Source organism: Prionailurus bengalensis, chromosome B3 (assembly GCF_016509475.1).
Source record: "Prionailurus bengalensis isolate Pbe53 chromosome B3, Fcat_Pben_1.1_paternal_pri, whole genome shotgun sequence".
NCBI lineage: Eukaryota > Metazoa > Chordata > Mammalia > Carnivora > Felidae > Prionailurus > Prionailurus bengalensis.
In genome coordinates, this window is record NC_057355.1 from 34,258,295 (window position 1) to 34,272,228 (window position 13,934).

The following is a 13,934-nucleotide window of genomic DNA, read 5'->3' on the forward strand; positions in this document are numbered from 1 at the left end:
TTTTATTTATTTTTGGGACAGAGAGAGACAGAGCATGAACAGGGGAGGGGCAGAGAGAGAGGGAGACACAGAATCGGAAAACAGGCTCCAGGCTCTGAGCCATCAGCCCAGAGCCCGACGCGGGGCTCGAACTCACGGACCGCGAGATCGTGACCCGGCTGAAGTCGGACGCTTAACCGACTGCGCCACCCAGGCGCCCCTGTTTTAAACACTTTTTAAAAAAAGTTTTTATTTATTTTGAGAGAGAGAGAGAAAGGGAGAGGCAGAGAGAGAATTCCAAGTGGCATCTGCACTGTCACTGAGGAGCCAGACTTGGGGCTCAGAGTCACAAACTGTGAGATCATGACCCGAGCTGCAACCAGGAGCCAGACGCTCAACCGACGGAGCCACCCAGACGCCCCTGTTGTTTTGTGTTAAATACACAGCTGAGTTTCACTGGCTTCATGTGGATAAATCTGTCTTGGAGAGAAGGTCAGAATTTGTTAAGTGAGATCTGTCGCTTTCAAAAAAATCCCTTTCAATTCTGCCTTCCTCTCTCTGCTGCTCCCTGGTGGCAGCCCTGGAATATTACTAGTGAAGGTGTACAAAGAGAAATGTCATCAGGCCAAGCAACGGTCTGAAAAATAAGATGCTTCTTCACAAATAATTGCCTGTCCCCGCAGCCAACCCCCCAGTCGAGGCCACTACACAATTCCTGCTGGGCAGAACGCTATCACTTATTCTACAGCTCTGTCATAGCTCTGTTGCTAACTGGCCAGGCGTTCAGAGTTTCTGAACTTCCAACTTGCTACAATTTAATCGAAACTGGAGGGATAACTTTTAACATAAAGGCCCCAATATTTCATCAGCCGTGAAAAGTGTGTCAATGCTTGTTTCAGCTGATCTTGTGTGATGACCGAGCCAGAGGGAAGTTCTCGTAAGAAACTCGACAGTTTGTAAGACAGTTCTGAATCTGAAATGGTCATGTGTTTCAAAACCACTCTGCTAGTAAAAATTTCTAATGCGGCTCTTCCTTGAGACCATTATTTAAAATCATGTCTCAATTAAGTATAATTGTTAGCTCAGTAAAAAAGCAGTACTGACTTTTCCCTTAAATTAATTTAATTAATAGGAAGCAAACAATTTTTGTGGAATTGAGTTTTGTCTAGTGACATACCTGCTTCCTTTAAGAAGAGATTTTTAATTAAGTTCAACGAACATGAAGCACATCATGCTCACTTCACAAAGATGAATAAGATTCCATTCACGCCTTGCAGGGTATCCATTTGGGACCCAGCTATTAAGGGATTAAGTAAAAATCTTATTATTTATCCCTTCGGACCATGTGGGTCTAACTTTTCTGCTAGCAAGTTTGTGAACTGCAAAGCAAAAGTAACTATTCCAACCCCACGGCACGCAAATGAGGGGGCAATTTAATATCTTCAGCTAGAAGGATGCAGGTAACCATAGGAATGCTCTGTGCCTCGGAGAGATGGGTTCTGCTTAGGGCTGTTAGCACATGGCCACTGCCTGCCTTCCCCAACCCCTTACGGCCTTTACAGAGCGCTTGTCCACCATGCAGCTCCCGTGTTCAGTCGAGGACCTGGGTTCAGAGGCTCTCTCTCTGATGGTGAGAAAGCACCAGAGCTCTAGTGACTCCAGTGACCACAATGGTTTCTTTCTTTGTTGATCTCCGCAGAGAGGGGGACTGTCACTCAAAATGGCACCTGGCCATCTCTTCACTGTACAGCGTGCCATTCAATTATGCCTCTAATTGCTGGCAAGCAAGAATGGGGTGGTGAGGTCAGGTGCTGGCTGGGCTTCAGGCAGCAGGGAAAATCCGGGATCGTTTTAGTTGGGTTTTGTGTTGTGTGTGTTGATCAAAACAGGACTCTGTTATCCTGGAGGAGGGGACGGTGCCGCAGGTAATCCAAAATGAGCAACTGAGGCAAGTCAGTGAATTCAGGGGACAGTATATAGAGGCCGGCGAGGCACTGTGGAGAGAGGGACAAAATACGGAGCAAGAAAAAAATTAAATCACCCTAGTCTTGGTACCTTAGGAATCAATGGGGCCAAGCCAAAATTTTGACCAGAGGTCTGGGCAAAATGCTGGATGGAGTACAAGCCATGTGGGATGCTCGGGGCGGGGCCCCTCTCTGTGATGGTGATATCGTGATGCTGAAAGCATTTCCCCAAAAGGGAGGTTTTCACACGAAACCTGTGGAAACGTGTGGTCTGGTGAGCTCCACCAGGACTGGAGGAGGTCTGTGTAGGGACAAGTGGTGAGGTTGCAGGGGGCGTGGATTTGTGTTGTGCATAAAAGAGCTGGGCGGCACCAGGAGGCTCAGAAGGTCCTGGTCCCAGCACATCTGTCACTACTGCTGAGCAAAACACTGCCGCATCCACGCTGCCTCGTCTGTCCTGCAGGTGTGGCCACTGCTGCCGGGAGCAAACCTTCCAGGGAGCCAAGGGAGGGGCACCCCCGGCTGCTGCCATTTGTCACGAGGGAGAGCAAAGGGGCTGGGAGTACAAGTTGCGGGGGTGGGGGACAGTACATCTCTGCTCTTGTTTGATTTCCGAGGCACGTCTTCCGTGTCTCTTTGACTGGACAAGCCGTGCTGTTTATCAGGGTAAAGAAGAGAATGCACACGTCATCCCGGGCATCCGAGGGGCAGATGACGTGTGTGTATGTGTGTGTGGGTCCACAATGCAAAAGAGAAAGACTCTATTAAGGACGTTAAACAAGATAATATGGAAATCTAGAGAAAAAGAGTCTTCAGTTTCGAATACATAAATCCACGCTCTTTCAGCTACGGATAAAACACAAGTAAGGCAACACTAGCCTTGCGTATCTAAGATATAATGAAGATGTAAAAGCCACTCTCACACGCTTTCTAAAAGCTGTCTACACCCCACTTGAGATGTGGTGACAATATATTCGTTAATTCAAGAATCACCTGAGGGGTGCCCCCGTGCGTGCTTGGTACGATCCCAGGTGCAGGCAACGCAAAGTGTGTGTACATGCGGAGGGTCCGCTAGGCCACAAGAAGCTGGGACAAAAATGTGTCCCGAATTGCCGGGAGGTCCCATGGAATAAGTGGGACCTTGCAGAATTGGGAAAGGCTTCCCAGAGGAGATGTAGCTGTGCTCAATCAGCAGGTCTAAACAGTTTGCTGGCTCCATACCAGAGAATAATCAGGGAGGCAGATTTTTTATCTCCGTGCGGATCACACAGACTGGGGTTGGCTGGGGGGACGATAACCAGAATCTTTGGAGATGGGGTCCCTCCATCATGCCTGGTAGAGAGCAGATAAGAGACCTGTTGAATGACCACCAGGGTAAGTGGCATCTATTCAGTGAACACAGGACCGTGTGAGCAGCATGAAGGGGCAGCTGGCAAATGGCAAAGCTATGTCCTTATCCTATTAAGTCCCCAAGGCAAAACCGAAAGGTCTCTGGACAAGGCTACATCTCACCCTCCTGGAAAGGCTGGGCCAGGAGATCTTTACGGACGTGAAAGGGAAGAGAATCTCCCATACCTGCCATCCTTGATATAAAACCACATGACAACAATTTTTATTTTTATAACTTTCCCTCGTTTTTACCTAGCGCAAATGTAAGCAGTTCCTCTAGTGGGTACCATACCACTAACTACAGAGTATTTGGTAAGAACACATTTGGACCCTGAGTTCCTACGTCACCTGCATTTTGTACTGCTCACCTCTTCAGATTCATGGCTGGGTCCTCACTAAAGTGGTTTTGGCCTTAATGTGTAATCATCTCTAGCTTTCTGCCTCTGTTAAGACACATTCTATAGGCATTTCATTTTTCCTCACAGAGCTTGAAAAAGAGGTTAGCCCGGCGAATCTCCAGTCCACGTTCTTTGCACATCAACTAAGTAAAAGCACGATAAAACCTGCACAATACCAGCCCCATAAATCAGTTCTCCGGTTGTCGATCATCATGGGACTGGTGGGGTTCCAGGAGGGAGGAGCTCCAGCTCCCGTGAAGAACACCCAAATCCCATTCTCAAAAGCCACTAAGCCAACGTGCTTGGGAAAAAGATAAAGGCTTTGAGGCAGTGGCGAAAGGCTTTTCCATGCACAAATTCTGTCAAAGTTTCCGGATTTTGTGCCTTCAGGTACAAGCCTCTTGAAGAAAAGAAAAAAAAAAATGTCCCCAAACCAATATTCTCACTGTGTCAGTTTCCTGTCCGCAGAAACTTTCTGAGATACAGCCTCCCCGTTTCTGTGGTAACCTCCCCTCAAAGCACAGCTCTTCCAGGGTCACCAATAGGACTTCATTACAAACAGAAGGCTATTACTATGCATTTGGTATCCCTGGAAAACAGTTCCTGGATGGTCACAGGCAAATCCTTGCCCTGGGGATCTAGGCCACCTTGAAACTGGGAAACAGCATCCATTTCCAACCAGGTGCCACAGGTTTGAGAAGGGGTTTCTGGACACCACATTCCACATCTACCTTAGCTTTGGGGCTTTCCAGGAAACAGGGCCCTGGATCGCCTTCACAGTTCAGACCGAGACTGATACTGACCCGCTCGCACACAGCCACGCTTTGTTTTGAGCCTATCACGACCAGCTTTACGTAAATTTCACCTGCACACCATCCACTCTTCTCCCCAGTCCTGTAACTCTTCTCTTTTCTTTGGTTTAGGGAGATGCCCCGTGTGCCCTCTGGTGTGTGGTCTCCCTTCCTGCCAGGAGTCCACAGAGCTGGCGACGTTGGGCTGCAGGCTTGTCCCTGGGGTCTCAGCCGACGGGGTCGGGATAACGGGATGATACAGGATGAGGATTTTACAGAAAGGAGAGAGCTGTGAGTGCTGGTGAGCCTGAAAGCCAGCTAACACCTCAAGCCCAGTCAGCATGCTTTTTTCTGGAATCTCAGATGTGAGAATGAGTTTTGTCTGGTATTTGTGTGACCTTACACTTTGTGAGCACATTCTGTGGCCATTAATGAGTGTGGCATGCAGGAGAGGGTTAACTCAGGGTGCTCAGACCCTGCACACTCCAAAGAAAGGCCCATCTTCAGGACCGGCCCCTTGAGCCCGTGGAATATCCGGCTGACAGGGGTGTTTCTCTATGTCTTGGGACCACGCTGTATCAGTGTGACAAGAGAGTTTATGCCAACAATGCGATTCGGGTGAGTGCCTGTTTTTCTGTGCCTGAGGTCTCGGGCCATGTCCTGTCTCTCAGTTTGACTTCTGGGTGCCAATGTCGGTAATGTGGGGGCTACGTGCCGATGCGACTGAGCCACAATAAGCCCCCTGGACACCAAAGCTCGAGGGGCTTCTCCGGTTGGCATTACTTGGCTCCTGCGGTCACCCCTCATTGCTGGGAGAATTCAGTGCATCCATATGCAACTGTCTTGGGATGGGACACCTGGAAGCTGGCCCCTGGTTTCTCCTGGACCTGGCCACACATGCGTTTTCCCTCTGACGATGCCCCTCTGTATCTTCTCACTGTAAAAGTTGCAAGCCTGGCAGCTTCTCTGAGTCTTGCATGTCCTTCTTGGGGATCATCAGGCTTGGGGGGGGGTCTTGGGGAGCCTCAACACAGTGTCACTCCAGTGACCAATCCCACAGTCAAACTCAAGGAGGGGAGGGTTTGCCGCGTGCCTCGAGCCCAGCTACGCGTTCCTCACCGGGTGGCGGGGGCGGGGGGGCAGGGATCTGCGGACACCCTCCCGGCCCACACTCGAGCTCACCTTTCCCACAACTCGTTGAGCATTCTGTGGTCCCGAGCTGCTTCCAGTTGTGGTCCCGGCTTCGCCGTGGGGACTGCGGTGCCGCCGGCACCAAATCGTCCGGTCGATGGGGAGAAAATCCATCGGGATGCCTGACTGGGAAGGCCTGCGCTGATCCTGAGGTGAATACTTCAGGCGCCCCACCATCTCCTTCCTTCTCGGTCCTCTCTTTCTCTTCTCGCTCCTCCTGGCTCCTCCCATCCGTTACCAGCTGGCCGTTGAAGGGCTCCCCTAGGAGAGGCAGGTGCACACACAGAAGAGAGACCGGTCTGGACACTGAGTCCCACGGAGGAGATCCCTTCAACATCAGAAATTATGCAGAATGCCACCGTTTCTAATTCACAACACGCGTGTTTAAAACACGCAGACGCTCATTTCCCTAATATCCAAACCATTATTAAAAGCGAATAAGAGAAAGACGGAGGTCTCAGGAGGAGAAGCAGGCAAGGGCCAGGAAGAGGCAAGTCACGCAAAAAGAAATACAAACAGCCCAAAAGTCACACAACAACGCTCAACTTCACTCATAGTGAAAGAACCACATGGGAAAACAAAAACTACCGCCACAACGTTATTAGCCTGACAGTAAGTATCAGAAACTTTGGAGACCCTAAAATCCCTAAACCCCTCATGGAAAGTACAGGGAAATACACCGGGGAAGGGGAGGGTAGATAGCCACAAATTTTTGGAGGGCAATTTGGTCACATCCACCCTTGTTTTACACGCACGTGCCTCCTGACCTAGTGATTCAGTTTCTAGGACCTTCATCGTGCAAATATTCCCATTCTTTTGCATAAAGCTGCATGTACAACCATGGCCAGTAAAGCGTTATTTGAAATAGCCCAACAGTGGAGTGGATTTAAGTGTCCACCAGGGTCCTGGTTAAAAACCATCAGGCTACAACCATGAATGGATGCTAGGTTAGCTTTTTTTTTTTTTTTTTTAAGAATGGAACAACAACAACAAAAAAAAAACGGAGAAAATATATGTTGTGATATGGAAAGATGACCGTATGTTGTGATATGGAAAGATGACCGATTTTTTTTTTTTTTAAGAATGGAACAAAGAGGCGCCTGGGTGGCGCAGTCGGTTAAGCGTCCGACTTCAGCCAGGTCACGATCTCACGGTCCGGGAGTTTGAGCCCCGCGTCAGGCTCCGGGCTGACAGCTCGGAGCCTGGAGCCCGCTTCGGATTCTGTGTCTCCCTCTCTCTCTGCCCCTCCCCCGTTCATGCTCTGTCTCTCTCTGTCGCAAAATATATATAAACGTTGAAAAAAAAATTAAAAAAAAAAAGAATGGAACAAAAAAAAAACGGAGAAAATACATGTTGTGATATGGAAAGATGACCGATCTGTTGTTTGACGAGAGGAAAAAGCACGGCAGAGTTTAGCCTGCATACACATACACCCCGAGGTGTGGCTGGACACCTCCGGAGATTAAATCTGCTTTCTGCCCCTTGCGTCTGTTCCTCCTCCTCTCCCAGTCCAAGTGGCCAAGCCCTTAGGTTTTCTGGCCTCGGAGTTTTGCAGGAGAGAGAGTACAAGCTGCTGAAAGTCAACAGCTCTTCCTTCCTACAGTGAAAGCCTGAGTTCTCAGGAAGGATAAGGAGGCCCAGATACCCAGCCAGTCGAGGGAAAAGAGGAAAAGAAAGGAGGGAAAGGTGGAGAGCATTTTTTGAGAGACACAGGGAGAGGGAGAAGTATTTCCAAGGCGAGGAGAGGGTGGAGTCAGGGGGCTGGGGCTTCCTGAGCACCGCAGACCTTACTCATGGTGACCTTCACTCCTATCGGGGGTGTGTGGGGGGCCCCCATATGGACTGAGATCGAATTTTCTACAAGTTTCAAATAGGTTTGCAGTTGAGGTGAGATCTCAGTTAGACTTCTGGAAAAGCCCAGCATGCAATGTCCCTTGTACACTTGGATTGCAGGCAAAGGTTCCAAGTGGCTGTAAGCGTGTTTCTATGTGCACAGGAAAGGGCTGTGTGGAATCCCACCAAGCTGTAAAGAGATATCCCCTCTTGGGATGGGGTGGGAGGGATGAGGTCGGGGCATATTACCTTTTCTTTTTTTTTCATAGACCTTATTCTTTTTTTTTAGAGCAGTTTTAGGGTCACAGCAAAATTAAGTGGAAAGGTTCCATATCCTCCCTGGCCCCACACACGCACAGCCTCCCCCATCAACATCCTGCACCAGAATGGGACAGCTGTTGCCATCCACGAACCTGCATCGACACACCATTGTCACCCAAAGCCCATGGTTTACATCAGGGCTCAGTCTGGTGACGTACAATTTATGGGTTTCGACAAATGTGTAGTGCTATGCACCCACCATTACGGTAGCATTGAGAATAGTGTCACTGCCCTCAAAATCTTCTGTCTGCCTATTCGTCCCTCCCTCCCCTTGCCCCCTGGGAACCTGTTTAACGTCCTCATAGTTTTGCCTTTTTCAGAATGTCGTATGGTTGGAATCATGCAGCGTGGAGGCTTTTCAGATCGGCTTCTTTCACTTTAATAATGCGCACTGACCTTTCTTCCACGTCTTTTCATGGCTTGACAGCTCATTTCTTTTTGTGCTGAATAACATTCCACTGTCTGGAGGTACCAGACAGCTTATTCATCCATTCGCCTAACGAAGGATATCTTGGTTGCTTCCAAGTTTGGCCAGTTATGGAGCACTTGTATCTTACTTTATATATTTCTATTTTGACCGAATATTGTTCAAGTTCGATACAAACTAAGGAGGCAGATCCCAGAGTTACTGTAGAATCCGGTTAAAACTTAGGGCTCTCCCACCCTTCACCCGTATTTCTTATTTAGTTGGCTACTTAAAATATTTCATGGCTTAAATTATATGCAGTTTAAATCAACAGAATCAAGACTAGTCATCCCGCCATAAGTGAGACTAAAATGCTACCAGACAAAAACATTTTAAAATCATTTGCGTACCTCACATACACTGGGCACCGTGCCGGGATGGATACCTGATATTCAATCCTTTTCCACTGCCTGTCGCCTCCAAAAAAATCCTGGGAGTGTAGGGTTTTTTCCCCCTCACCATTTTGTAGACTGGAGATGTGCTCAGAGAGTTCCTGACTTGTCTGAAGCAAGCCAGCAGAAACCAGCAGAGCTGAATTTGAGTTCATGGAGGGTAAAGCCGACTCCCAGAATGCCCCTCCTCACCAACTTTCTACAACTGACTCCTTCTGGGCCTGCCTGTCCCAGGTCATCAATCCCATGCTACCGATCAGCTGAGACTCATCAGGCTTGTTATCAGTCATCATCACCTTATATGATTTCAAGTAGTCTGTCCAATCGCCTTATCGATCAGCATCAGACCTCAGTAACCTCAATATTCTGCCATCCGCACTTGGTTTCTCAGACTATGTGTCGTTCCTGCTGTGCTGATTTGCTGTTTGGACAACACGGGCACCCCATAGGCTGGGCACACACCCTGTTGTCTCCATGCAGCCAGGTGGTTTCTGCCTGACCTGTGACAATCCGATAACCCGGTTATCCATCTGGTGGGCTGGAGAAGGATGGTGGGCCGGGCCTCCTGTGCCCTCACTTCCCAGGACAGTTGTCAGACCAGGTAACTCAAAGAAGCGTAACAGTTACGTAGTCACACAGGCTGGCCTGAGGTCCCTGTGAGACCGGGGCAAATAAGTCAATCTAAGCTTCCATTTCTTTACTTTTAAAATGAGGCTAATAATAGCACCTTCCTCTGAGCACTATTGTGATAATGTGATGAGTTAATCTGTGTGAAGGGCTCAGCAGTATCTGGCACAGAGCAAGGACTCAGTGTGTGGGTGATGATACCATTAATATTTATGCAGACCTTCCCGTTCAAAAGATGGAAAAGAAAGTCTCCGTTTGGGTGGTGGGCTCCATTATCATTTGGTAAAGAAATATCTGTGGAGTCAGAGGGCTGCCTGCTGTGTCTATCAGCAAAGCCCACAGGAAAGAGGTAGACAGCTAGGCGTGAACTCATTATTCATTTCTTATAAGTCAAAGCAGTGTTGACGGAAGCAAAGGGGACCAAGAGAAAAGGCATGAAGTAGACAAGAATAATGGCCCTCTGAAGATGTTTGCATCCTAATCCCTGGAACCTGTGAATATGTTACCATGTATGGTAAAAGGGGCTTTGCAGATGTGAGGAAGTTAAAGATTTGGGGATGGAGACTTGTCTTGGATTGTCTGGATGGGCCCGATGTTATCATTTGCATGCTCACGAGCAAGAGGCAGGAGGACGAGAGTCAGAGACGGAGATGTGATGATGGAAAAATGGGGTCGGAGCCCAAGATCCGAAGGTGCTACTCAGCTGGCTTTGAAGATGCGGGGGCCCAGAAGCAAGGAGTTCAGGAGGCCTCTTGACGTGGAAAGGGCAGGGTGACACAGCCCCCTAGGGCCTCCCATAGGAGCATGGCCCACCGACACCTTGGTTCCCGCCCAGCAAGACCCGTTTTGGACAGACTCTGACCTCCTGAACCGTGTGATAGCAAATTTGTGTGGTTCTGAGTAACTAAGTTTGCGAAAATTTGTTAGGGCAGCTGTAGGAACCTAATACGAGGTGCTTCCAAATGTCGAACTGGAAAGATAGATTCAGGATGTCCACCTCATTTTTGAATCAAGTGAATGAGACACGCTCATCAGCAAAGGCTCAGACAAATAGTAAAGCATTCTCTGATATCAAGTGGGTGCCCATGGGTTTTCTCCATGTTGACTGAGAGACACAAGGGAGATGCACAGGAAGAGACAGGGGGGCTTTAGAAGGAAATAGCAGGCATGCTTGGCAGAAACACAAGAGATTTTACCTGGTCTCCTGTGAGGAGGCACCTGGGGGCTGATGGCGTTGGTCCCCATGATGACGTACTCATAGTGGACTCCCGGATTAGGCTGCTGGTGTATCATCTGACAACACAAAGGTCAATGTCACTGCACTGTCACACACACCTTGCCTGTGGGCCAAGTTTCCGTGGTATAAATGCCACTATCTATTAATGAGTGGGTTGATTCAGATCTAATCATATTAGTGAACCTGTGGCAGATTAAATGAAAGCTCTTCCTGGATTGTTTTTTGTTCTTTGCTTTTGAAGAATGAAGAACTTGGAAGAAAACTAGGGGGAAAGTCAAGATTTTATACATTCCAAATAGGAAGATGGGACCAGTGGTAGCAGAACCTTTCTGTTGGCTCTCAACCATCTTATACCATAGCTTAGTTTGTGCTCAGTGCTCTCAAAATAGCCCAGACAGCCATGTCTACGTTACAGGGGAACACATTTGAACACTAGGTGGCGAGAGAAAATCATGCAAAGAAGAGCCAGCCGCCTTGGGCAGAGCCAGCCTGGCATCCCTGAGGTTCCTTCAAAGAACCCTATCTGGCCATGAGGCTGGCTCAGGAAAGGTCTGCCCCACCCTCTCCCTCGTTCACGCTCTGGATCTCATCCCCTCTCATCCATGGAAAGCTCCAGAGCCACAGAGAGTTGGGGGGGCGGGGGGCCAGGAAAACAGGTGTAAGGCAAGTAAGTCTCCCTGGTTCCTGTTCTCTCAGGAACCAATGACAAAAGCAGGATATCAAGCAGGAAGCAGCAGAAGTCAGGAATTAACCACCATCTGGGACAAAAACCACAAAATCAATCAGCAGGCCTTTGCAGAAAAAATCCCTCCCTATTGGCTTTGGAACACAGAGTCCTTTGTGCCTATGGCCTTCCTGGCGAGGGGCAGGGCGCTGGGCTAAATGGAGCAGCAGAATGGGAATCCTCAGTGTAAATACAAGCCAGGCAAGGAGACACTGTCCCTACTGCTTTATAAAGGGGCTCTCCTGTTGGCCAGTTGTATACCCTAGAGTCCCATGGTCTCACGGTTTTTGATTTCTTCATCTGGAGCAAGAGGTTAGAATCACAGCTATCTCTTGGAATCTTTAAGCCACAAGCGTCTCCAAGTCACTCCTGCATGGTGGGACCTGTTTTGTTCATGAAAGTGTCCATTCTGCCCGCCATCATCCCTTACCTTCTTCCTACATGTGAAAAGGGGCCTCCATTCTACAATCACCCGTGGGAAGGCAGACATGAGAACCACTGACCTCCCTACACCCAGGAACCATGGTGGTGAGCACAGAGCCCCAAGGGGGGAAGTGGGGTGACCTCTGTTTCCCACCATCTACCCCTAATTCTCTCGTTTCTCTTTTAACAGTGGGTCTGAGGCTGGAAACCCTCCCTGCCTCCCCCATGCCTCTTCTGCATGAGCATTCTGCCAGTGCAAACCCTGTCCCATTTATGAAATTATTGTTGGCCACCGAATCCCAGACCACCCACACCGGGCCTTTAACACAACCTGGGTTTTTACCCCTGATGCCATTGGAAACTTACCCAGAGCCCAACAACCAACTGGACAGTCTTAAAAAAAAATATTCAAAATTAACTATAACAAGGCTTCTTTTATAGTTTCTAGTCTATGAGCCACTAGGCCCAACAGGAATGAACATGTAACTGTACAGCTGGAGAACGAATATTTATAGAATCCTAAGACAGCAAATAGCATGTAGATTAGCATGGCTTTAGAGATGGGAAGAGAGTACAGGTCTGTGGCTGAGCTCGTCTTTATCAAAACCTGATTTGAGTTTTATGTCTTGTCACCTTTTTTATTTCCTGAGCATTTTAAGAAGACTGGATTTTAGTGGTTTCTTTGAAAAATAAGGACCATTTTATACTCTTGGGCAACCTACTAATTTAGTTTCTTGTAAAATAAATCCCGAATTGTGTCTTCTGTAAGGCAAGGAACTTGTAGTAAACGTCTGTATTGTTCCTTCAAGCTTTATTGCACATCGTCTGGAGTACTCTGCAGTTCTCGTTTCTTCCTTTGCTTTCATAGAATTTGAAGAGGGCTGGGAACTTGAGCGGTCTTGTCTTGCCTTGGGCATTTGCTTTCTTTTGCCATAAAAAGAAAACATGCCAAATTAGCATTAGGAAAAAAGTGCCGGGAGCGGAGCCAATGCTCATGAAATAAAGGGTATGTTTTGCCTCTGATTTGGTTCAACAAGTAAAAATGGTTTTAGGGGGTCAATAAACTCTGAGGGTAATAAGCATCTGGCAGAGTTTAAGGTTTCTATGAGCTAGGTACATTCAGAGGTGAATGGTAGAGGTGAACGCCAAGCATTTAGGCACCTCAAAGGCTCAGCTCAAATGGTTTTATTGAGCACAGGCAATGATCTGTTGCTTATTTGCACTCAGGGTGGGACTTAGAAGAAGCAAGATGCAAAATTCAAACAGTCCAGAAACATCCAAACTCACATAGACATCCAAGATCTCATTAGTGGGGCCTTCGGCCAAAAAGGATTCTCCAGCGGTGCTCGAAATCTCATTTGGACGCTTGTAGGTGAACATGGTCCCTCCGCCTTCGTATTTTCCTGGCCGGTCAATTGCCCAGTTCCCGTTGATGATGGAGCGGCCAGAACGACTTCGCAAAGCTGTTGAGAAAAACGAGATGATTCCTCGGGTAAGGGCAGGGTATGCACAAGAAAGTGAAGTGACCCCACGTCAAGTGTTCCATTAGGACCCACTATGTGCTAGGCACTGATCTAGGCCTTGAGGGAGGTGAGGCATCTAGATCACATCCCTTCGGGTTTCTTCAACTTCTTGGTTCACTTCTTCAACCCATTCAATGCCTTCCACCCCTTGAACTTAGGATAGAAAAGAGGGGCAAGAGTAGTCAGGAGAGAAGAATGTGGAAATAGAGAGGGGGGTGGGGAAAGTTAGAGGACGAAGAGAAAAGGACGGGAAGGGAAACCGTAGTATATCCCATTATCTAGGTGAGAGGTTGCACATTGGCAGCCCGTGAGCTGATTTTGGCCCACAGATAGGCTTAGTTTGGCCGTCATAGTGTTTTGTTTTGTTTTGAAATAATTGAACCCAAATTCAATTTGGGTTCTGTAGCTTCTAGCTTCTCTTGTAAAACAAGAAGACATGTTACCATTGGCTCTACAATCTGTCATGGCAGGAACCAGCTGGAGCTGAGGAGGACCGCCCGTTAGATGGGGTTTGTGTGCTCTGCTTTGTCCTAACGCCCCACTCCCTAATACTCCCCCACACTGAGGCTGAGTCTCAGTGTACTGTCCATTTATTGACGGCTATGGGTTATTTATTCCATTTATATGATCATGCCCGCATTGTTATTTGTCTTACGGAAATAGAAACTTGCTTATA

General features: G+C 48.2%; 1 protein-coding gene across 2 annotated transcripts in view; it reads right to left on the reverse strand.

Annotated features, from left to right (window-relative positions):
* Positions 1-13,934, reverse strand: part of THSD4 (thrombospondin type 1 domain containing 4) — a 576,363-nt gene that overhangs the window by 31,918 nt on the left and 530,511 nt on the right. For both annotated transcript variants that reach the window (XM_043554015.1, XM_043554016.1), the window contains 3 exons: positions 13,023-13,198; positions 10,548-10,644; positions 5,704-5,973 (listed from right to left, as the gene is read on the reverse strand). In XM_043554015.1, the coding sequence (XP_043409950.1) occupies positions 5,704-5,973; positions 10,548-10,644; positions 13,023-13,198 (543 nt within the window). The remainder of the gene's footprint in view (positions 1-5,703; positions 5,974-10,547; positions 10,645-13,022; positions 13,199-13,934) is intronic.